This window comes from Protomyctophum bolini (assembly GCF_963924005.1).
Source record: "Protomyctophum bolini genome assembly, chromosome: 18".
Taxonomy (NCBI): domain Eukaryota; kingdom Metazoa; phylum Chordata; class Actinopteri; order Myctophiformes; family Myctophidae; genus Protomyctophum; species Protomyctophum bolini.
In genome coordinates, this window is record NC_137879.1 from 25049268 (window position 1) to 25074672 (window position 25405).

At 43.2% G+C, this 25405-nt stretch overlaps 1 protein-coding gene across 1 annotated transcript in view; it reads left to right on the forward strand.

Annotated features, from left to right (window-relative positions):
- Positions 1-22733, forward strand: part of pemt (phosphatidylethanolamine N-methyltransferase) — a 79852-nt gene extending 57119 nt beyond the window's left edge. Inside the window, exons 9-11 of the mRNA XM_080789893.1 lie at positions 605-716; positions 14350-14424; positions 21962-22733. Coding sequence (XP_080646019.1) covers positions 605-716; positions 14350-14424; positions 21962-22016 — 242 coding nt within the window. The 3' untranslated portion in view covers positions 22017-22733. The remainder of the gene's footprint in view (positions 1-604; positions 717-14349; positions 14425-21961) is intronic.
- The last annotated feature ends 2672 nt before the right edge of the window (positions 22734-25405 follow it).

The window sequence follows — 25405 nt, forward strand, 5'->3', positions numbered from 1 at the left end:
ACCCCCAAATTGACACTAATTAGCCCACGGACCCCCATTTGAAAAGATATTCCGGCGACCAGTGGTTCTCAACCCGTTTAATTTGAAGGACCCCCCAGTTTGACATTTCATATTAGTCTACAGTCCCCCATTTAATGGCATTTCTATCTCTGAATTTCAACCACAGAATAATAATTGTAGTAATATTTGTAATAATAATTATCGGGGAGCAAGGCAGCCGGCCAACGTAGCCAGTGATAATTTTATTTATTGGCCAATTCATGTTTGTATCAGTCAATGGCCAGTATTTACCGGCTAACGGAGATCTTGATATAAACGCTCATCTCCCACCTGCTGCCTTAATTGTCCCTTGTATTATAAGACAGACAGGTCGGTTTGAAAAGCTAACTGTACGATTTACGATGTACTGTGTGTGTGTGTGTGTGTGTGTGTGTGTGTGTGTGTGTGTGTGTGTGTGTGTGTGTGTGTGTGTGTGTGTGTGTGTGTGTGTGTGTGTGTGTGTGTGTGTGTGTGTGTGTGTGTGTGTGTGTGTGTGTGTGTGTGTGTGTGTGTGTGTGTGTGCGTGTGTGTGCGCGTGTGCGTGTGCACATTTATGCTCTTTTAGGTGATTACTTCGGGATCTTGATGGAGGATAAAGTGACCAACTTCCCTTTCAACCTCATTGAGAATCCAATGTACTGGGGCAGCACTGCAAACTACCTTGGCCTGGCACTTATGTAAGTTGGCATGCATGCGTCTAAAAATACATGGCTGAGTGGCTTAGCGAATTACATTACATTACAGTACCTGTAAAGCCGCCTGCACCGTCTCCTGTGACTCATCAACATTTACTTGTTAATTAACTGTTTCCATTAAATGTCGAATAACTTTTCACGCAAATAAATATGTGAATAACACAATAATATCTTACATTTATATAGCAATTTTCTAAGCACCGAAAGACATGTTTCCATCACCTTGGCTGAAGTGAATAAATAAATATGTGAATAACACGATAATATCTTACATTTATATAGCAATTTTCTAGGCACCCAAAGACATGTTTCCGTCACCTTGGCTGAAGTGAATAAAGCAATGTGAATGTAATGTGTATGTAAAATATCCATACAAAATTGTGCAAGACCATATTATGACAATAATGGAGACAGGTTTCGCACATTTATTGTAAGATAGACGCAAGTTGTAAGTTGTGAAGGTGGAAATGCAATTTCCCCGCCATTCTTTCACCAGTGTGACAACTCCCACGACCCTTTCATTGCAGTAATCAGTTATGACCACAGCATTTCCAGTGCGCTCATTCTGCCCCCAGAGACATCCCAGTGAGTGATTTGTGTTTGAAGTCGATCGGTCGCAAGGTTCTCAAGATACGTGAAGGACAGATAACGCTCGCATACGCAAAGTGTTGAGTATGAAAGTGCAAGATCAGAGTAAATGGCATGAAGTACCCTAGTCCCACGGTTCCCATAGCCAGGGTTTTTTTTTTTTTTGCCAGTGGATGTGTATGTGTGATATGTGACCTTACCATAATCAAAGTAATCCTTAAAGATGGAGTGCCACAATTTTTTTCCACCTTAAAACATGAGCATCAGATATTATTATAATATAAGGAGGAAGAACTTGTTCCAAAAAGTGTACAGTATTTGTTCAAATCATGCTTTTATGTGGACACGCCCAACAGTTCATTAAGTATGCCTGGTTTGCCTGGTGGGTGGTGATGGGTGGTGGTGGTGTAGTTGTATGATAAAGGGGAGGGGTTAGGGGAGGGGCTTATAATGTTATGTCACTATATTACTGTTTATTTCATTGGCCCGTTTGACAAGTGTTCAGCCTCCAGGATACAAAAATTGTGGCACTCCCTCTTTAATCATATTCCATCATTCAAGGGCTTTTGGATACAGAAAAAAGCCATGCAGTCACTTTCAGTTAGAGTGCTGCAGAGGCTGAGTGTCTGAGGGGAAGGCAATTATGTTTCTGCACTGTCAAATACATCTTAGAATAGAATACATCTAGTCTAAGATAGGATCTTAAACTAGAAAGAATTGCAGTGTGGTTGCCGCAATCGCTTACATAGGCCCCTCCCACTAATATTGCCAGCCAATTACAATGGCATTTCTACCTCTGATACCTCAATGTATATACTGGTAGTAAATGTACACTCCCAGAGTTACAGACCCATTTTGGTTCCTAACTATCATTTAGCTGGGGACCCCCTGGAACTCCCTCAAGGGGTCCATGGGGGTCACCGGACCCCACTTTGGGAACGACTGCTCTAGATGGCTTGGCTATGGCATAAAAAAACTGCTCACTTCCTTTGATATCTCCTAATTAAATGCCTCGCCGCATGCATGTAATAAGCGAGGAACGGACAAAAGTTGTTACCTTTCAGTGGCAAAACACTTCCCACTGCGGGGGGTGAGACCTGATGTTTATATACCAGAGACATCTCCATGGCAACCATGGAAACATGCCAGGAGTCCCACGGGCACAGCTGCAGTTGCTAGGATCCGATCACAGCGGGACGGACAGTCGGACACTAAACTCGTATTTTTCAGATTTCCTTCGTTTTCACCAGGGGGGCAGTCAGACGGATATTTTGTGAAGCCACTAAGGAAATGAAAGTTCATATAATGGCCTGTTGTGGCGCTGTCACTGGACCCAGAAAAACCCATAGCCCCATAGAAGTCCATGTATTTGGGCCCAACTTCACCTAGACTGTATTACCTTAATAAACATGGTCATGAATACTTTTTGCTTCCAGTCACTAGTTTAAAGTCTCATGTCATAATATTCTTTTTGGAAAATTATGGTCCCATTTATTAAAAAAATGACCATAAAGTCGCGCATGTTCTGAGGGGCGTGGCTACCGTTACAGTCTATGAACGGGATCCCCCACCCACTCGAGTCAAAATAAAAACCAACGAAGAAGAAGGGGGAAGTCCCGCCTCGTTGTCTGGGCCAGCCAATGGGCCAGCTGGCCTGAACTGGTCCAAAACGGATCTAGAAAGATGGCGACTTCCATTGCATGGACTGACAGGCTTCATTTTACGTTCACGTTAGACCCGCGGAACGCTTTGTCCATATTTTTTACAGTCTATGGTTTTCACGCAGCCACTCAGAACTCTGTCTGTCTGTCTGTCTGTCTGTCTGTCTGTCTCTTCAGATCACTGGCGGTAGACAAATATGAGCAGTCTGTTTCTGAGACATCATGTCATGTGCTCTGAGACCTCGCTTGCTCATTCCTCTATTTGTACTGTCCTCGCTACATGTATGTACATTAGTGTCCATAGTTAGACAGTCAGTAAGAAATGACATGGGAGTCAGGATGTAGCATCCAAGCTCCTGTGTTTTATTGTCACACTTGCACATCATCATCATCAAGTAATGGAGTAAAACTATGAAAAAGACAGAAAATGACAGGCTGTAACAAACTATCAAACAAACAAGCAGGTGAACACACTGAGCTAATCTACAAAGCGAAAATCCTAATCCTAACCATAGCACATGTGAAAATGTATCAATTATGCATGGACACACTCTATAAAGTTGTATACCAAATCAGAAAATACTGTACTCTGTGAAATGAGGGATTTGAGAGCACACACATTAATTATGTGACATAATTAAGAGCACATACACCTGTGTGCTTCTCCTAATCAGGGCAATACACAGTATGCCTACACCTGTTCTATAAAATACATTGAATGGCCAGTAGGTGGCTCCGGCAACACTTGCCATTAGAGGGCAGAACAATAATAATAGTGGTGTATTGTAATATACAGTAAAATCCTGAGTGATATTTTGACTTTGAGATTGTGCGGATGAAACCAAAATTTGGTTTCATTTAATAGACCCCTATAGCGTCCATTTGGTTACATTTGTACACTTGCAGTTATAAAATGAACACTGATACTGTGAATAGTTAACCATGCAGGCTGATGAATCACGGAGGTAACGTTTGCCAGGTAAATGCATAATTATGACACTGACTGCCCCCTAACACCTTGTAGTGTGTTACCGTGAGTACTAGTGAGGTTGTGTTCAGTCATTAGCCCAGTGTCCTGCCTACCCGGCCCACGTCAGATGAGACATAAGCCACTCTGCTCACACACTGTAAAAAAAAAAATGGCTTGAAAATGGAAATTAAGAGTACATGGTGCATGCATAAACTTTCCTTAATGATTATATCTGGTTTCAGTATTAATTCATGATATATTTTCTCTATTATTAAGGTCATTTTGTATTGTATGTATTTGTAGGGGGGCGGGACGGGGTTCGCAAGACATGGCCAAAGCATTTCCGGGGGTCCCCAGCCAAAAACGTTGAGAACCCCAGCTGTAACCAACCAATGGGGTGGTATAGTGCAATAGTTTAGACTCTTACCGTTTGTATCACCGCTTTTATGTGTCCCATCATGTGACAGCCCCTCCCTCATGAAACATTGCTAATTAACGTGTTACGGCCCAAAGTGGCCATATTTCCTAAAACAAATACTTACAGTAAGAGGCTTGCTTGCAAATGAGACAAAGCTTCTATATAGAGTTCTATTACAGAGGCCCACACTATTGCATTTGGATGTCATAGCAACAAGGCCATCGCTACTCACAACCTCTCTGCCAACTGCCGTTTAGAGCAGTGTGTGTGTGTGTGTGTGTGTGTGTGTGTGTGTGTGTGTGTGTGTGTGTGTGTGTGTGTGTGTGTGTGTGTGTGTGTGTGTGTGTGTGTGTGTGTGTGTGTGTGTGTGTGTGTGTGTGTGTGTGTGTGTGTGTGTGTGTGTGTGTGTGTGTGTGTGTGTGTGTGTGTGTGTGTGTGTGTGTGTGTGCGTGCGCGTGCGTGCGTTTGTTCGTATTATGTGCAAATGCTTGCATTGCTTTGCCCCCCCAAGACCTTTGTTATGTTGCTGCAAAGAGAGTGCGTGCATGCGTGCGTGCGTATAAACCACCAACGAATTGTAGGCAAAATGGCAATTTTAATCAAATCAACAGACTCTTCACAGTCTGTTTTTTGGAGTTGAAATCAGATAGATTCTTTAAGGGCCCCGTGACTTCGCTCACTGCAAACCCTGCAACTGACAAGATACTTACTTACCGGTACTTACTTATCCCCATTACGCCGGCTGGCGCATAGGGCAGCAACAAAGTTCCTCCACTTGCATCTGTCTTTGGCCATCTTCTCTATGGTCCCCCAGCTCTGATGTTGTAGCTGGAGCTCCTTCTCAATCGTCCTACGCCATGTCGTTTTGGGCCTGCCTTTCTTTCGCTTTCCTTCTGGGGTCCAGTGTAATGCAACTCTTGGGATTGCATTGATGTCCATTCTGAGCACATGGCCAATCCAGGTCCACCTGCATTTGTTGATTATGCTGTGCATGTTGTCTTGTTGGGTGATGTTGAGGAGATTATTGTTTGAGATGGTCTTGGGCCAGAATATGTGCAGGGTATATCTGACAAGATAGTACAGTCACATAATCTCTGAGAAAAACAGTGTCCCCTGCTACTATCCGTTGAAAGTATTCTTATTGTCCCCGGCAAGTAATAATAATAATCTTTATTGTCCCGAAGGATATTTGTCTTATATCTGTTCAACACCCACACAGAGCACATGAACACCAAGACAATACAAAAAAAACATGAGGTCCCCACTGTGTACAGAACCATCCTATCGGCGGGGCAGTTTTTTTAATGCCGCGATGGCTGAGGGGACAAAGCTCCTACTAAAACGGACCTTTTTCCATGGCAAGGTTCTGTATCTTTGTCCAGATGGCATGAGGTTAAAGAAGCGATACAGGGGATGATCAGTGTCATTTGATATCGAAAGTGCTAGCCGTGTGATGGCCTTATTGTGTTTGTGTAGGAAGTCTGATGATCTCTGAAGCAATACAGGTAATACTGAAAAGTTTGTTCCTGTTAGACATGGACAGTATGGTGTAGAAACATGCAGAACAGTACAACAGAACAGGTTGAATAATGCGTGACCGAGATTATGTTTTGCCCCCTGTCCTCAGACTCCTCACTCACTCACTCACTCACTCACTCACTCTCTTGCCTCAGTTCCTTTTGGACCTCACCTCACTATGGTAAAACTGTGAAACTGTGAAAAAGATCAACTTTCGTTGCACTGTTGAGTGAATGTTGAGTGCTTATGAAACATTTTCTCACAATAAGTCTAGTTTCTCAGGAACAGGAGAGGACAAATTACATGCATCATGCAGGAACACAAATTAACTGGCTGCTACTGAGTGTGAATATGAGTAATTGTGAATATGAATAACTTAGTCAGCTCCTCTGTTTGATGTGCTGACTTGGCATTGAGTCTTCTTCTTTTATCCGATTCAGTCAAATAGATTTCTCATATGGGAGGCACGGTGGCACAGTCAGTAGTGCTGTCGCCTCACAGCTAGAAGGTCCTGGGTTCGATTCTCGCTGGGGACGGCGTGGGCGCTGGGGGCGTGCTCTCTCCTCCCCGTCATCAGTGCCCAGCCCATACCTGAGGCGGGGCGCCTGATGGAGGGGAAAGGAACTGGTCGGAATAACGTGTTCCTTCTACGCGCTACGTCCAACCGGTGAAACTCTCCCCTGTCAGGTGAAAAGAAGCAGCTTGGACTTCTCATGCATGAAGGAAGCATGAGATCAGTCCGCTGCCCTCCCAGGTTGGCAGAGGAAGTGTAGTGCCCAGGATTACATTAGATAATTGACACTGGGTGAAAAAATGGGATGGCAAAATCTTGGGGTAAAAAATAAAAATACATATTTCTCATCAAAATATATTAAAGTACAACAATACATGGCTATTTGAGGTACTCTTCTTTAATATTTCAACATGAAATTTCACAAAAACAACCCCAGATATCATGGGGGGCCCTATCATGAAGGGGCAAATTGGTGAAAAATGTCTTAAAGAATATTCCTAAAAGATACTTTGGTCCACCCCTTCTTTATTGTCTGGGTGAAAATCACCCAGGTTTAGTGTCTAGGGTTAAACAAGCTAAATGTTTTTCAACCCTTTTATTTATGTTAAAATGTAATACGTACATCATATGCACTGTATTATTCATTGAGGAGTTGTATTTTCTTCAAGGCAGACTTTTAAGAATCGCTGATAGCATCAGTTGAACTGCTCCGACTCCATACAGAGAACACCATGCAACCATGCCTGCCAGGAGAGGGGTGTCAGACGCCAAGTAAACATGTCGATGTTCGCCTGACAGCTTGTCTATAGATCGATAACCTCTATGTATTTGTGCTTTTCAGTTAATGGACCATTCTACACGCACGCACGCACGCACACACAGTGGACAAGAGGCTCTGTAATGGGATTGCCTCTAGGTGTTTTTGACCTTTACTATCAACATGCATTAGCTGGTCACAATGACCCCAGGATAGATGCAAATCAAATCAAAGGCACAAATACATATCGGAACATTGGTTTACTGACATTGAGGTGACTTACATGTTTAACCAAGTATTTAATCAGTGTTTAAACCAGTGCCATGGGGTCACGCTAACCAAAGGGATCAGAGCAGGACATGAGGAGCAATTGGCAACATCACAGAACCAGGGTTTTCTTGGGGGGGGACACAGGGACAGAGCTGTAACCGTCTACAGTATGTGTGTGTCTGAGCTGTATGGTGCCTGTATGGTGAAATTCAAGCTCCTGGCATTTGCAACACAAAGTACAGTTAATGCTGTTGTATTACAGCAAATAGGTCAGTATTCAGTGAGTCACACACTGCCAATGTGACATATTGTTCATATTGGTTTTCTTTCTCAGACTGCCCCTCATGGCCATCAGATTTCATGACAAGATGAAGGGAAGAATGAAGGACACTTAGGGGCGATTCACACTATGGTCCCGGGTGCGCACTCGGGACCACTTCGCAGATGTTGTGGTAGTGTAAATGATGCGTACCGTTCCCGGGAGCGGATCAACCCAACCGTCCCCGGGACCGCATGGGGGGCGGGTCTCTGGACCGTTGAAGTGTATTCAGATACGGATCGTTCCAATGTGAATGCATGTGTACCTAAAGAAGGAAGTGGACTGTTTTTTTTAATGAACGTGACATAATCTCTAATCGAAAAAAAGAACCACACAGACGCTGCACTACGCGTAACACCAGCGCATTTCTCAACGCCGCCCGTCTCTTGTTGAATCTGCGTATACGCACAGCACCGCAGTACGCGTTCTGCGGACTACACGTGGCTCTTGGGCTTAGCTTGGCATAGTTTTCAAAGTAAAATAAAATAACAATAATGTTAAAGTAGAGTCCATAGCAAACTAATATCAAACACGACACTGGAGCACAGGACTGACTGACACAGTGAATAGTAGTATAACGGTCGTCGAGAACCGACCTCGCCCTAAAGGGTCGCAGGTCTAGATGAGTCTGCTCCATGTATGGCTATCCAGGGTTTGATGAGGTCAGTGTCGTGATCTTCATATATGGAGACGGCCATATACAGTATGGAGCATGTCACGAGGCGTGATGGAATGACGGCCAATGCGGCCATATATAGTGGCGTGATGTCACAAGGTGTGATGGACTGACAACCATATATGGAGGCGTAACGGAGCTATACGGACGGGTTTTGCAGGTTTTCATAGATAGTAATCTGCGACCTATACGGTCGTAATAATATGACGAATATGAAAAAATTATGATCTCACGTAATTAAGCAATTGGATTATTATGTAATAATTATGACAGGCCTAATACTGCATGACCAGGGACGGACCCAGGGACGGACCCAGGGACACACATAGCTATCTACTGTATATGAGTGGTTGCACCACTCAAAAAATAGACACAAAAACACACAAAAAGCACACACACGTACACAACTCACCTGAATCACAAGTCTATAACCTATACGTAACCTATACTCACACACACAGTCTCATGCAAATTAAAACAGGGTAAATATAGAGAAATACATTAAATAACACGCCCTTAAATATTCTCGAAATGGTCCGATTTTACGACATGAACAACCGGAATTACAACCAAACAATTATGTATGGAAATGGTAAAGCCAATAACAAAGGCGTTTTTCCCGCTCCGTTGCCTGTCGTGCCCACGTCCGAAACACACACACACACACACACACACACACACACACACACACACACACACACACACACACACACACACACACACACACACGATGCATGTGTCAGATACAGTATATTTTTGGAGCGAGTGGCAGACTTTGGCACACACATTGTCATATGAACAGACAGGGTGGCACTGTGAATCAGCGGTTGGCAGATTTTCTCACAGCGAGGAGGTCATGGGCTTGAAGCCACTTTCCATTCATCATTAGGCCCCAGAGAGGACGTAAAAGATGATGATGATGATATTAGCTATTTTTTGACAGGGTGGCGGGGGCATTCGAACAAGTGGGCATGTGAGCTCAAACCCACAATTCAACATTTTGGTTTTAAGATGTTGATAGTCACTTTCTATTGTTCCTTAGGACCCCAAATCACACCTTGGAAAGCATGAGTGTCTATTTCAAAATAAGTGTTTTTTGACTGGGGGGTCATATTTTGACAGCAGGATTTGTCTGTCATAATTTGACCCCCCAGTATTAGGATGCATTAGGAAGTTGATATTCATTCATCAGCCAACACTCCCCACTCACAGGTAGTTACCCCCCCTTTTGATTTACATCAAAAGGGCATGTGAGCTCAAACCCACAATTCAACATTTTGGTTTTAGGATGTTGATTTTGAATTTTGTATTCATCCTTAGGACCCCAAATCACACCTTGGAAAGCATGAGTGTCTATTTAAAACAGTGTTTTTTGACTGGCGGGTCATATTTTGACAGCAGGAATTGCCTGTCATAAATTGACCCCCCAGTATTAGGATGTATTAGGATGTTGATATTCATTCATCAGCCAACACTCCCCACTGACTCCTCCTCCCAAACCTCAAACACTCCAAGCTCAAACCCACATTTCAACATTTTGGTTTTAAGATTTAGATATTCACTTTCCATTCATCCTTAGGACCCCTAATCCAACTAAAGCTGTCCTATAAATGAGTGTAAAGTACGGCATGTACTGATTTCACTTAAACACACGCACATGTCAATGGCCAGTCAATACTTGTTTCCCCTTGAGAGAGAAGATTGTGTACCAGTCAGGGTTTTTTTTCATCATTTTGCTCCTATGCTTGCCGGCTTACATTGTCATTGGATTTTGAGTTTTGAGTTTGGGTCTCAGTCTCAAGCTAAGCACTATAATTGGTTATGACATTTATGTAAAGTACCCTACTTCTTCCAAAGATCTGCTCACTCGGAGAGAGGGAAATAAGAAAATGAGGAGAGGAAAGTGTGAAATTCTGATAAATGGAGAGATATAGCTATAGTTTCATTATAGTTAACTCTTGATGTGGAGAGAACACAGCAGGCTCCTGTCAGAGAAGTAGGTGACAGTCAGAGCTGGTGTCATAACCTCTTGGTGCACTACAATGCATTTCAGTTGAGCGGATGTCCCCTCAGTGTATTATTACACATCAACATTTGACTCTGACTGGTAGAACATGTGCGCTACTGTACGTGCATGCACTTTCTTCACTTTGTGAGTCACGTCTGCCACTAAATATGGTACAAGTTTAGCAGAGCAGTCATATCATAGATGAGTGGGTAGAGAGGCCATCTGGGAAACAGAAGGTCCCCGTTTCAACCACCGGCCCCCGCCCATGTGCCCCCGCCCATTCATTGTATAAGTATGAACTTATTCGTGGAGAACCGACCTCGCCCTAAAGGGGCGCATCTGCCTGGGTGACGGCAGACTGCTGGGCGAGCGCTTATGCTTTGGCATTGGGTCAGATCAACATATGGAATTAATTCTGTACTGGCCATATATGGATCGTGTCTTGTGTGTTCAGGGTTTGATGAGGTCAGCTCCATATATGGAGATCTAAGGGTGGCAGCGGGGGCAGTGTCTTGAGCGTACAGGGTTTGATGAGGGCCCAGGTAGGGCCGGGCCGTAATTTTCGGGCCTGTTGAGAACTCTGGGGCAGGCCCATCTAGAGTTTGAATGGACGGGTAGGGTATCAGTCAAAAGGAAGACATCGAAGAGGAAGGACTGGTGGAAGGATCAACAATATGGAATGTCAGAACATATATGGAGATCTAAGGGTTTGAGGTTTGAGGTCAGACATATAGAGTTTCTGGCCGGCTTCATATATGCAGATCTAGGTGATGATCCAGTCTGCTCCATGTATGTTGTTGTTGCTTTTTAGTATGTCTTTGTGTACAGCACTTTGTTTCAACCTTGTTGTATAAAAATGTGCTTTATAAATAAAGTGGATTGGATTGGATTGGATTGGCTATCCAGGGTTTGATGAGGTCAGTGTCGTGATCTTCATATATGGAGACGGCCATATACAGTATGGAGCATGTCACGAGGCGTGATGGAACTGGATTATTATGTAATAATTATGACAGGCCTAATGACTCATGACTGTGACCAGGGACAGACGCAGGGACGGACCCAGGGATACACATAGCTATCTATATGAGTGGTAAAATGGACACAAAAAGCACACACACGTGCGCATACACAACTCACCTGAATCACAAGTGTATAACCTATACGCAACCTATACTCACACACACAGTCTCATGCAAATTAAAACAGGGTAAATATAGAGAAAAAAATATATATATATATATGTATATGAAATAACACGCCCTTAAATATCTTTATTTACGATTTTACGAGATGAACAACCAAACAATGTATGGAAATGGTAAAGCCAATAACAAAGACGTTTTTCCAGCTCCGTTGCCTGTCGTGTCCACGTCCGAACACACACACACGCACGCATGAGCGCACACATGCATGCATGTGTCACACGGATTGGGGGGGTATATTTTTGGAGCGAGTGGCAGACTTTGGCCACCCTGAACAGACTGGGTGGCACTGTGAATCAGCGGTTGGCAGATTTTCTCACAGCGAGGAGGTCATGGGTTTGAAGCCACCAGGCCATTCTGTGTGGGATGTTCTTTCTATCTGCGTTCACGTTGGCTTCCTCCACATGCTCTGGTTTCCTTTCACACCAAATAAACGCATGTTAGGGACATTATTGACTAAAAGAACTGACCTTAGATTTTTGACCGTGGTCCCGGACGCTGCTCAGTTTGTTGTTATTAGACAAAGTATTTGACCCCCCAGTATTAGGATGTATTAGGATGTTGATATTCATTCATCAGCCAACACTCCCCACTCACAGGTAGTACCCCCCCCCCCCCCCCCCAGAGAGGATGTACAGGGCCTTAGTCCTACTCCTCCTCCCAGCCAACACTCCCCACTGACAGGTAGTTACCCCCCCTTTTGATTTACATCAAAAGGGCATGTGAGCTCAAACCCACAATTCAACATTTTGGTTTTAAGATGTTGATATTCACTTTGTATTCATCCTTATGACCCCAAATCACACCTTGGGAAGCATGAGTGTCTATTTCAAAATAAGTGTATAAAATAAGACTGATTTTGACAGCAGGAATTGCCTGTCATAATTTGACCCCCCAGTATTAGGATGTATTAGGATGTTGATATTCATTCATCAGCCAACACTCCCCACTGACAGGTAGTTAGCCACTTGTTCGAATGCCCTGTCAAAAATAGCTAAAATCGCTAAAACAAAAGAATGCAGCAAATGAGAAAAGTTTAACACTCATCTTTTACTTTCTCTAATAACATGAACCTTGGTTGAAAAGAAACTAAAGCTGTCCTTTAAATGCAGAGTGTAAACTTAAAGTACTGCATGTACTGATTTCACTTAAACACACGCACATGTCAATGGCCAGTCAATACTTGTTTCCCCTTGAGAGAGCAGATTGTGTGCCAGTTTTAAACATTTCATAATTTTGCTTCTCTAATATGCTTGCTGCCTTACATTGTCATTGGATTTTGAGTTTTGAGTTTTTGAGTTTGGGTCTCAGTCTCAAGCTAAGCACTATAATTGGTTATGACATTTATGTAAAGTACCCTACTTATTCCAAACATCTGAGGGAGAGGGAAAGAAGAAAATGAGGAGAGGAAAGTGTGAAACTCTAAGTGGAGAGATATAGCTATAGTTTCATTATAGTTAACTCTTGATGTGGAGAGAACACAGCAGGCTCCTGTCAGAGAAGTAGGTGACAGTCAGAGCTGGTGTCATAACCTCTTGGTGCACTACAATGCATTTCTGTTGAGCGGATGTCCCCTCAGTGTATTATTACACATCAACATTTGAGGTTCCAGGTTCCAGATGAGCACCCGCTGAATTAATAAAGCTCTGAAATGAAATGCTGAACACAGTGATCCACCGTATTTTTGGACGGAAGCACTCTAGATTGAAAGGGTCAAGGGGACGTTGACTAAGAGAATAGAGAGCTTTCACACAACAATGGCCAGGTATAGTATAGTCCCCTGAGGCCATGAAACCAGGTCAAGAGAAGGTAAGCAAAGGGATTGGCACTTTCTCTAAAAATAGCCACTAGTGAGTGCCTTCTTTATTCATCTTTAGCCCACCAGGACATCATAACAGCCACAGGACACCCTTCCACCTGTTGAGAATAGAAACCAAGAAAGATGTTCTAACAATGCCCTTTGCTCTGGGTTTGTTCCAGTGAATGAACCATACAGTATCTTCTCTTATGGAACATGTGATAGATCTGTGATCGAATAAATATATATTGATTAGTTCTGGATAATTTAGTCCTGACATCCTATACTCTTGGACTGACTTATACATTTACAAGTGACATCACACCACCATATATGGCCATCTCACGACACTGACCTCATCTAACCCTGGATAACCATACATGAAGGCTGGATCATCACCTAGATCTGCATATATGGAGCCAGCCATCAACCCTATATCTGACCTCAAAGCCTTCGATCTCCATATATGGAGTGGACCTGTTTTGACATTCTATATGTTGATCCTTTCCCACCTGTCCTTCCTGTTTTGACATTCCATATGTTGATCTGACCTCATCAAACCCTGTACACTCAACACACGCTCCATATATGGCCAGTACATAATTCATTCCATATGTTGATCTGACCCCCCATGCCAAAGCGCCAGCGCTCGCCCAGCAGTCTGCCGTCACTCAGGTGGATGCGGTCACGCGACCTCGCCCTCAGGGCGTCTTACTGGTGTATGTGTATTATGGAGCATCCCCCTCAACACAGATAAATAAAAACAGTGCATAAATAACAATACTGAACTTTAGCAAGGCCATAATACCACAGAAAGTTCATTGTTCATTGTCTCCTGCATTATCCATTCAAAAACTAACCTGGCACTGTTTGTCTGTCTCTCACCCTATATGCCCCCCCCCCCTCCCTCCAGTGGCGCTAGTCCAGTAGGATTGGTTTTGACGGCGATCGTTGCGATCGTTTATAAGGTGGCCATCGCATTCGAAGGGTAAGTCTGTGTCCATTTATTTTCAATCTAAGACATGCTTTAAGCACACCCTGAGAAAGGATACATTTAAAAAGCCTTTAGCTTACAGGGCCCTGTGGACCCTTGACAATTTGGTCCGATTACGAGCCGTTCCAACTTTATTTCTTTAATTATGGACCCGATTTGTTTTCCGAGATCTGATTGATTTAAAAGACCTGGCGAGGAATCCATGATTGTGCGCCGGTGTTTTTAATTTAAATCAGCCTGGCAGGCAGTGGCAGCTGTCTTGCCTTGCAGTATGGTACGCTACACATGCGTTGCGTAGCTCAACTGCTTTTGTTTTGCTGATCCTAAAACATCACACAAGTTAAACAGCACTTCATTGCATTTCTCTCTCACCAGTGCAGCAGGAGCACACACGGTCATACAGTGTACGGGTCTTCTCAGAGTATTACACATAGACAGAACCAAGTTCTGCGGGATATACAGCCGACTCCGACCCGGCTCCGAGTGATTGTGATAAAACACGGATACGACCCATACGGGTCTCGGGTCCTGTCGGGCATTTTCGGAATCGAGGGCCCGTGAAGAGCTCTATTATAGACCTGTTTTAACTTCGTGACTACCTTATCATCACCTTATCATCACCTCCTGCTGCTCTAACAGCTATAAAGCCCAAGGACAATTTTAGGGCAGAAGCAAAGCCGCCGGGTGAAACAGGTGTGTGAAAGAAAGCTGTGTTCTCATCCAACCTCATGTCCTTATCCTCACCTCCCAGCGTAGTAGTTACAGTAATAGTCACTCACCCTGCCGTACCCTGACTCAACCCGGTATGGACGTCCTCTCTTTCTCGTTTTGGATTGTCTGTCTAATGGATAGACTGTTTAGTTCTAGCCTCATTACAGGAAGTTGTCTGTCTGGTCTCGGGAGGTGAGCAGGTATGTGTCACCCGTCAAACCCGAATTCACCCCGATCTGTTCTGAGAGCAGGGAGATTATCTCGTCTGAGTATTCGTTAACCTCATCGATTAGCGAGGAGTCTCTGCGTTCTTGTGTGTGTGCAAAAAATAAACAACAATGCATAACTGGCAACCTGAGGCAACCTGAGGATATGAGGATACAGAGGCAGACACAGACGAGGTTTTCCTCTGGTGTCTCCTCTCCCCTTGTTTCCTCCCCTCTGGTGCTCCCTCTCAAACTACGTACAACATACAAAACACTTCTAATGGCGACCTCAGAAAACACGAGACCAGAGGGGCTTTTCCCACCTTCCTTTCATTCTATACCGTCATTGCCATAACATTTTCTCCTGGCATTGTCTGCTGTCCCAGTTTATATGTAGGGTTTTAAGAAAGGTTTTAAATTACTGTCATCATGGCGGGCTCCGAAAACCAGAGAAGATCAAAGGATTACAGAGAGCTTCTCCCAGCGTTACACTTTTAACCCATTGAATAGAAAATACTTTATCATCTACAATTTACAATTTAGGCATTTAGCAGACGCTCTTAATCCAGAGCGATTTACATTAAGCAAGAACAAAAAACATGGCAATACATCACATTTTGTGCCAAAATGTGTCAAAATGTGCCAAAAAAACCCTTTGTGCCAAAAAGGTAGATGATAAACTATTTTGTCTTTGCTTGCATGTGAAGAGGACGGTCTGCTATTAAAAAAGGATACATAAAACAATGCAACATTATTACATCCAGGCAGGACACATTAAAACACATACGTAAACAAAAATCACGCACACAATAGAAGCGTAGCAGAGTAGCAAGCTGGCTTCAAGTGGCTGTCCTTAATATTTTTATGGCATCAAGGATCAGATGTAGCTGAAAGTGGTTTCAAACTTCTCCCAGATACATACCTGAGGAGCTTTTCTCTGGTTGTGGGCAGTATGTCTCATCCTCCACTAACCATGCTTCACGAGAAAATCAAATTGCCTTCATTTTACCTCTGCTTCATGAGCATGTTCCCTCATTTCCTCTGGTGATTTTCAACACAATGTGCTTGTTTTCTACGCAATACATTTCCCTCAAAGATTAACTCCCAACAGAAAGTTATTTCTCCCACACCACTCTCATCCTCCTCTCTCCCGCAGTAACATCACTCCTCTTTCTCCCTCCTTCTCTCGCCACAGGCCATAGGGGAAGGGCTCAACACCTTTGTGGGATGTAAAGCCACACCAGTTGTGCACAACTCCTTGCAACTAGTCGCAACCTCTTGCAACAAAACAAACCACACCACTCCTTGCAACTGCCATTGGTTATAATGGTTGCAAGTACTGTAGTTGCATGTTGCAAGGAGTTGCGTGGTGAATCATTGGTGTGGTTTGGGCCTAACGACCAGTGCAGCCTCTAGCAGGGTTGTCCATACACATACACATCTACAGACACATACACCTACCACACACAGGCTCAAATCTAACCAGCCTTCTCCAATATGCCTCCCATAGATGGTCTCCTCTGTCTCTGTAAAAATATAGAATAATATGGCTTTGTTATTCAGTCACGTTGCCTGTCAGTGGCACTTTCTCTATCTTCGCAGTATATCTTCACAAAGGCCCAACCTTTAACCAACCGACTGGAGTCCCCATTGGCTCTACACTAGGCCTGTTTTTGCTCGATACTAAATCACTGTATCACTGAAAATAGCTGATCTACAAGCTCATAAGAAGTTTCAAAATCATGGCACACTGAGCTTGTAGATCGGATTTTTTCACCTACAGTAATGTTCACCCCAGAGTAGTGACACTATTGTTAAAGCACTGGCATCACGAAGGGAAATGAATGCCTACTCAGGTGGTCCAGAAGGATGCTGAAGACCTAATTATTTCACAATTTGACTGACCTACATTTAACACGCCCACACACACACACACACACACACACACACACACACACACACACATTTGGACAACGGCAGAAAACTACTGTTGTGCCGAGCGGCTTCCTGGTGTGAATGTGTGTCAGAGTTAAGCAGGATGCTGCTGCAAGCATGCTGTTTGAGTAATGGGGAAAAGACGTACTCACTCTGTCATACTGTCGCATGCACACACACACACACACACACACACACACACACACACACACACACACACACACACACACACACACACACACACACACATGCACACACACACACACACACACACACACACACACACACGTACACACACACATGCACATGCACGCACACACGCATAGAAGCACTTGAAATTGATCTTATGACACTTGGGTCATTGCTGTTCACTATTCCCTTCACTGTCGGTACATAACGGAACGGTACAGCTGAACCCACAGTACAGTGAATCCACACAATGTTCACCATATTTTTATTTAGAGAAAGACACTTTATCTTAATTATACTGCATCTGTATCAAAGTTAATCACTAGAATTTGCAATAAAGGGATTGATCCCACAAATACTGTCTGACACAAAAAGTTTCGGTCCTCACCCGGTTCCTTTTCAAGCAGGTGCGTAGGTGATATGGCAGTATAGGTAGGAGATAATAGGACCCGCCACTTGGTTGAAGAGAGTGTTTATTTAGGAGAGCAACGTTTCGGCCGTGAGACCTCTCTCAGCTTGGTTCCTTGGTTGGGACAGGCTGACAAAATCACTAAATACTTTTGGAAAGGCGTCAACAACCAATGAGTTTGTAGTGTGTGTATCCAGTATGCCTCACGTTGTTTGAGTAGTAGAAGGTCATGAATACCACCTCTTCTGGGCAGGTTGACTTGTTCTATACCAATAAAGCGGAAAGTGGAGATGTCATGTTAAAGTAATTTCTATGAATGGAGCTCTTATGTTTTACATTGTTTAGCGACCTCCGACGTCACAGAGGGAAATTAATGCCTTCTCAGGTGGTCCAGAAGACTTAATTATTTCACTACTTGACTGACCTACATTTACCACGCACGCACGCATGCGCGCGCACACACACACACACACACACACATGCACACGCCCACACACATTCACACGCCCACACACACTCACACTCGCACGCGCTATGACGACCAGCTACATTGAGAGGGTCCTATCTTCAGTGGGAACTGAACATACTGCTGTGAATGGGCAATGGGCAGTGTTGATTTCCTTCGACTAAAATGACGAAAACTATGAAAAATTGTCGCCGACTACCTTTTTCACTGACATAAACAGAATAAAAACTAAGCTATGATGACTAAGACTAAATATACTGGCAATTTCGTCAACAAATAAAAACTAGACTAAAATGTTAGGGAGGGACTGGTCATTTTATGCCCTGATTGTGTGCGTCTAGTGACACGTGAGCTTATAGATATTTTTGAGTATAAATCAGGCATTTCAACTGTATACAGTCTTTACTCAGCTAAAATCTTATGGTATTTAGTCAACTAAAACTAGACTAAATCTAAAACATTTCAGGTGACTAAAATATGACTAAAACCAAATGGAGTTTTATTCAAAAGACAACAATTAAACAAAAAAGATTGCTGTCAAGATCAACACTACAGTACAGCCCAGTGTTGTTTTTGGCAGCAAATTTAGATTTTAGTTTTAGTCAGTCTCTTGAATTGTTTTCATTTAGTTTTAGTCACATTTTAGTCACCTGGCATGTCTAACACAGTCTAGTTTTAGTCCACTAAATATCATAAGATTTTAGTCGACTAAATCTACAGTTGATTTACTGTACAGCAAGTGTAAAATGAGAGATTTTACACTTGCTGAAAATAGCCGATCTACAAGTCCACAACGTGTCTCTGCGACACGTTGTGGACTTGTAGATCGGCTATTTTCAGCATGCAACTAATTTTAGTGTAGTTTTTATTTGTTGATGAAATCGTCAGTATATTCAGTCTTAGTTTTAGTCATCATAGCTTAGTTTTTATTTAGTTTCCATTAAGCTGTTCTACATGCATGAACACTTCCTCGGCTAGTTATGACTGTAGGTACTCCAGTTCACTGCAGGGACAGACAAGTCTCCCAGTTCTGTGCCCGAGCTAGAGTGCCTTAATGACCATAATTGTAAATGATCAAGCCATCCAAGTCAATGTGTCACTTTGTGTGACTGACCTGACTGAGTGCAGTAACGTCCTCGTCGTGACAGTCATTACCCACTCCTCTTACAGCCAGCAGCACGACATTACATCGAAGGGAATGGCTTACAGCTAAGGCGCGATTCATACTCCTATTTTAGAGCTGGTTCGGCTCTGTAGAGCCTACAATGTGATGTGATTTGAGGTTCGGGGGGCGGGTACCGTCCTAAAGTCGGCTCTTCGGTGCTACTGAAAAGCTCTGACGAGCCGAAATCATTTTGGCACTACAGCGGTAAAATAGGAGTATGAATCGGCCCTAAGGGTGCAACAGTTAATCCAACTAATTGGATTAATCGATTATAACTTGTAAATCGATCTGGATTATATGCCTAAATTGTGAATTGTACAAAATAATCGATCATTTTCATAAACTCACACGACACATTATGAGCTCCTAGATCTGCTATTTTCACAATTTGTGCACAACACCGCTGTGTGACAGAGCATAAAATAGGACTGGCGTTGTTAATGGATTGGCAGCCCTTGGCTTAAGGCCTATTCATAGTCTGGATTTTCGGTGGTGAGGTGACCACCGCTCCGGTGGTGAGCTGACCACCAGAGATGAAATAACGTTGAGCGGTGGTGAGTAAAAACAGAGAGAAGGGCTGGAGCGGTGGCGGTGGTTTGCTCTTCACCGCGGCTCGTGACGTCATATTGTAGTTCGGTGGTCACCTAACCACCGAAAATCCAGACTATGTATGAGCCTTTACTCTTGGAATGGGGCAGGTACCAACACCTGTACTGGTTATTCGTTGAAATTTAGGTATTCAATATGTTCTGATGCCTCATGGTCCTGTGATAATAATGGAATCAACACCCTGGCTGGAACAGAATTAGAAGTAGAAATGACGCTGGAAATACTTACACAAATGAAAGGTTGTGTGCTGTCTAGCTTCCTCCACAATGCTCAGGCAAAGAATACAGAGTAAATGTATTGGTCCATTTTGTCATTGAATCAATCAAGGAGGAACCATGAAGCAGAAACCTTAAAAGCTTACAGTGGGAAGACAAGGCAACACATCCATTAGTAGCTGACAACTCTGCAAGTGACTAATGTACCACTCTCTACCCCATGAATCTTATCCCCTCTCTTTAATATTCCTCCTGTACTTGCTGCTCGAAAATACACATGAATGAATGAATGAATGAATGAATGGTATATTTTGGTCCTTGTTTACAAAAGAAAAGCACTTGTGTCGACTTATAACAAGAACATTATTATCAGAAATGTGCATGTCCATCCAAATCACACACAAAATACAAATTCCTTACTAAAAAGGCATAAGCTGAAGCATAGTGCTTATTCTTTGCCTATCCTTATCCTATACAATCCTTAAAACAATACATTTTAATATTTTAAAAAAACTATTCATTTAGCTCATCTGTCTGTCCTCTTGTTCCAATGTTGTTTTACTTTCAATTATATATTGTCCCTTGTACTCCTTACTGTTGGTTGTTTATCAATCTAAGAATTGGTGGTTATTTTACGTCTCGACAAATTATAAATCGCTTCAGGTAAGAACGCCTGGAAAATTAAAATGTAAAGAGTAAAACGTAGCCTCACCAATGTATGCTGGACCTAATAAGTTACCCTGTCCAGTGGCACTCTCATCCACTAAGAGTCGACATTCAATCAATCAGTCTTTATTTATATAGCTCATTGATTATAGCATACAGTAAAAGAAGAAGATAAGATGAAATAATAACATTCAGATGTAAATTGAGCGTAAGCGGGAATGGCCATTCACCTTTATGAGATATGTGGTAAGAGAGTGCAGTGGTCAGTGGTGCAGAATGCTACAGTACATGCACCCATGTGTGCACCGATGGAGATCAAAGCAGGAAACACAGGGCACGTACAGGAACACCAGCTTCCTGGTGCGCGCACTTGTAATAATACACTGTAAAAGTTTCACTCAATAACATAACAATCACACCTGTGAGAACTGAGTGGTGCAACTCCTCTCTCTCTCTCTCTCTCTCTCTCATATTAGCAGGCAACAGTGCAACACTATCTTTCTCTCTCTCTGTTTCTGGCAAAACAGCGCCACTTTTGCCCCTACTGGTACTCTAAACGGACATAGTCACATAGGTTAGGACATAGGGACACTGCTGTTCCCTGGAGTTGTTGCACCACTCAAAAAGTCTATATATGCACATATAGATGGCTCTTGTATACACACACTGTATACAGTACAACCCCCCCCCCCCCCCAACAACACACACACACACACACACACACACACACACACACACACACCCCTCTCTCCACTCAGAGTCCCTCAAGGATGGTTACCTTTGTGTACGCACACACACAAATTCATGGTTTCCTCACGCTTGGACACACTGTGTGTAGCCTATGTGTGTGGGTGGGTGTGATTGCGTAGAGAGGGGGGGTCCCTGGTACGGCCTGGTACGGATCTACCCAGCAGCTCTGATTTATTGCCCCATGATGTGTTTGTTCTCCTGTGTTTGCAGACCGTTCACCGAACACATCTATCGGGAGAGGAGCCAACACTGGAAGCAGAAATAAGTCCGCTATGTACATGCGCGCGTGCACACAATCAACCTTCACACCGTCTCAATATGGATGGGGGATGGACGGATAAACGAATGGACAAACAGTCCTCGCGCTACCTCAAGGTTATTAAGGACACGAGAAGTAAAAGTGGAATCACACACTGTGTACATGTGTATTGTTGTCTATAGTTGTGTAGAAAAACAATATATATATATATATATATAGTTCACTGACTAGTTTGTGATTTGTGCAGTCACATATTGAGCTCCAGAAACATGAACCTCCCCCATCTTCACATTTTGGTCAAAGTCTATAGTAAAATACTGCCATGGGGGAGTTACTGTCTTCTACTGTAGCTCAAACCTGTTTGCACAATCACTTTGCTTTTAGTGTTTTATAGTAAGTCCCAGTTGTGCCATTTTGTCGAACAGAAGTCCCAGTTTTTAATGCACAAACAATTTGTATAAACCTACTTTATACTTTCAAAGCTTTTAGAATATAGTCACAATAGCTGTTATAATAACTCACACTTGTACGTGGTTCAGCAATGGTTCACAATGACTACAGTAAAAAGAAGACTTGTACCATGACTATGTGTACAGTATGTCTTGACGTAAATGGATCACTTTGCAGTCTTAGAAGAAATGTGTCCCTGTTTTTACTGAACAGTATCTATGCAATAACAGACATTCCAAACTGTAGTGTACAGTATCTACTGCTGCCTGTGTTGTATGCCCATGCATGCCATACCGTGTCGTTTGACAATAAAATGCTGTATTTTAAAATGCTGTGTGTGTGTGTGTGTGTGTGTGTGTGTGTGTGTGTGTGTGTGTGTGTGTGTGTGTGTGTGTGTGTGTGTGTGTGTGTGTGTGTGTGTGTGTGTGTGTGTGTGTGTGTGTGTGTGTGTGTGTGTGTGTGTGTGTGTGTGTGTGTGTGTGTGTGTGTGTGTGTGTGTGTGTGTGTGTGTGTGTGTGTGTGTGTGTGTGTGTGTGTGTGTGTGTGTGTGTGTGTGTGTGTGTGTGTGTGTGTGTGTGTGTGTGTGTGTGTGTGTGTGTGTGTGTGTGTGTGTGTGTGTGTGTGTGCGCGCGCGCGCGTCATCTCATCTCCCTGCACTATGACACAGGCCTGTGTTTAGACTGTGTTCTACAAGTGTTTACAGTGAGTGCCAGAACTCATATCATGTCTAACAGAGGAATGATGACTATAGATTTACCGTAATGGAACACATCCAAGGACTTGCCTGATCCCAAAGTAGGCATAGATTTTCAAATTACATTAGTTGTTATTACTGCATTTTATGTATTCTCTATCATTTCACGCTATGCAATGTACTTTAGTAGAACCATTGTAAAGTCTTATTACAGCTGCTAAGTCGAGGAGACTGTCTCCACCCCTCCATTCAATAAACTGCAGTTGGTTAATAGTTTCAGCAAAGAGAGCGTGTGTTTGTGTGTGTGCGTGCGTTTTCACTGAATGTACAGCTACAGTATTACAACATGCAGTGTGTGTGTGTGTGTGTGTGTGTGTGTGTGTGTGTGTGTGTGTGTGTGTGTGTGTGTGTGTGTGTGTGTGAGAGAGAGAGAGTTAAATCAGCCCAAGGGAATCAATCAACACAGAACAGTCAACAGTGCCTTGGAGTCAGATAAACAATGCATCCTTGAATGTAGTCTGAGCACTGAGTGTGCATGTGCTTTATGTGTGCATGCTTGTGTGCGTCATGTACTCTACTGTATGTACTGTACATGTGATTGGTTATGGGCAGCCCACCAGCACTAATCCTGCTCTCCTAATCAGTAACACTATGCTTTACTTAATTTATGATGGAAATACATAATTGTAACGAGGACTGTTTGTCCATTCGTTTGTCCGTCCGTGTGTGTGTGTGTGTGTGTGTGTGTGTGTGTGTGTGTGTGTGTGTGTGTGTGTGTGTGTGTGTGTGTGTGTGTGTGTGTGTGTGTGTGAGAGAGAGAAAGTGTTCCTATACAAATTAATTGTCATGACAATTCTCCTTTGGATCTGAAACCCACCCTCATTGCATTATTAATCATAGTCCACAGTGAGGATTTTTAGATGCTAATAATATTATGATTGTTTTTTGTCACTTCTTTGCTAAGCTTTAGAGGTTGCTATACTTATTATTTACATGTATGCACTCACTGCATGAGTCGTGCCACATGCATCTCACTGATTTTTCCCTCCATTCTGGAATAATGCCCTCCTTTTCTGAGAGTTTGATTGTTGATTGCTTTGCCTTTCCCCCAATCAAGTCTCAGATGATGGATGCTAGATCCTCCTCTTTCAATCAGGGAAAACTCCCAAGCAAATGTCGGCACAGACTAGGAGGATGAGCTCGAGGCTGTGGCATTGAATTGCTTGGCGCTCTCACTATACTTTAGAAATGGTCTTGCCCACATTTTCTACCTCAAATGTAGGACATGGGTGAGCCTGGAACAGGTTTTGATTACAGAATTTGATACCGCACTTGCCACACAGCAATCCTGGCTTTAACATATTCCAATAGCCTAGGTATAGGTCCCAATAAACCTTGAGTTTGTTTCCTGTATTTAAATGTATTTGACTCAAGTTTCAAAGCTTGTCTCATTTGGTGATGAGGCATGTGGCTCAACTGTGCACACCTCTAGGTTGCCATTGTTTTTCTATTTGTTGTCTCCGCCAATCCAAAAGGCAGAGTCGATACTATCTTTTGCATCCTCTCCGTACAGTCTGTGATGAGCTAATCTCCGTCACTGCTGGCTTAATCGCAGCGAAACTGGATGCCAGAGCTGAACTACAGTATAGTGCCACCAGGAGGCAGATTTTTGCCATTTCCATGACTTTTTTTTTTACAAACATCACATAAATCAAAGTCAAGTGATCAAGACAGGTCGGTGCGATTTTTCATATTCCATCCCAATTGGTGAATTCCGAACATTGCTGGCCCACAATAACCTACCTGACCTGGCGGAGACCTGTGCTCCAAGGAGCACTTTTTCTAGTGATGTTCATGTCTCGTTTCACCTGTGTTGTTTCGTGAATGACCTACTTTCTCTCTCTAATGTGCTAGAAGGCAATGCAGGTTTTCCCTCCCACGATATCAGATCTCCTAACGAGGAATGTGTGACGGGTAATTGTTCTCATTGCTTATTGTTAAAATGCAATCTATGAAGTTGTATATAATCTAGAATCTGACTTTAGGGCTGGTGCACGTGGCTGTCTGTGCAGTATGTTCATGTACACCTGCTGTTACACATGCAAAACATGTGCTGTGTGTGTGTGTGTGTGTGTGTGTGTGTGTGTGTGTGTGTGTGTGTGTGTGTGTGTGTGTGTGGTAGAAAGTGGTTTATTTGGCTTATGTGTTTTTTCTCACGCCGCTAGCTAACTTCACATGGTCTATTAGATGA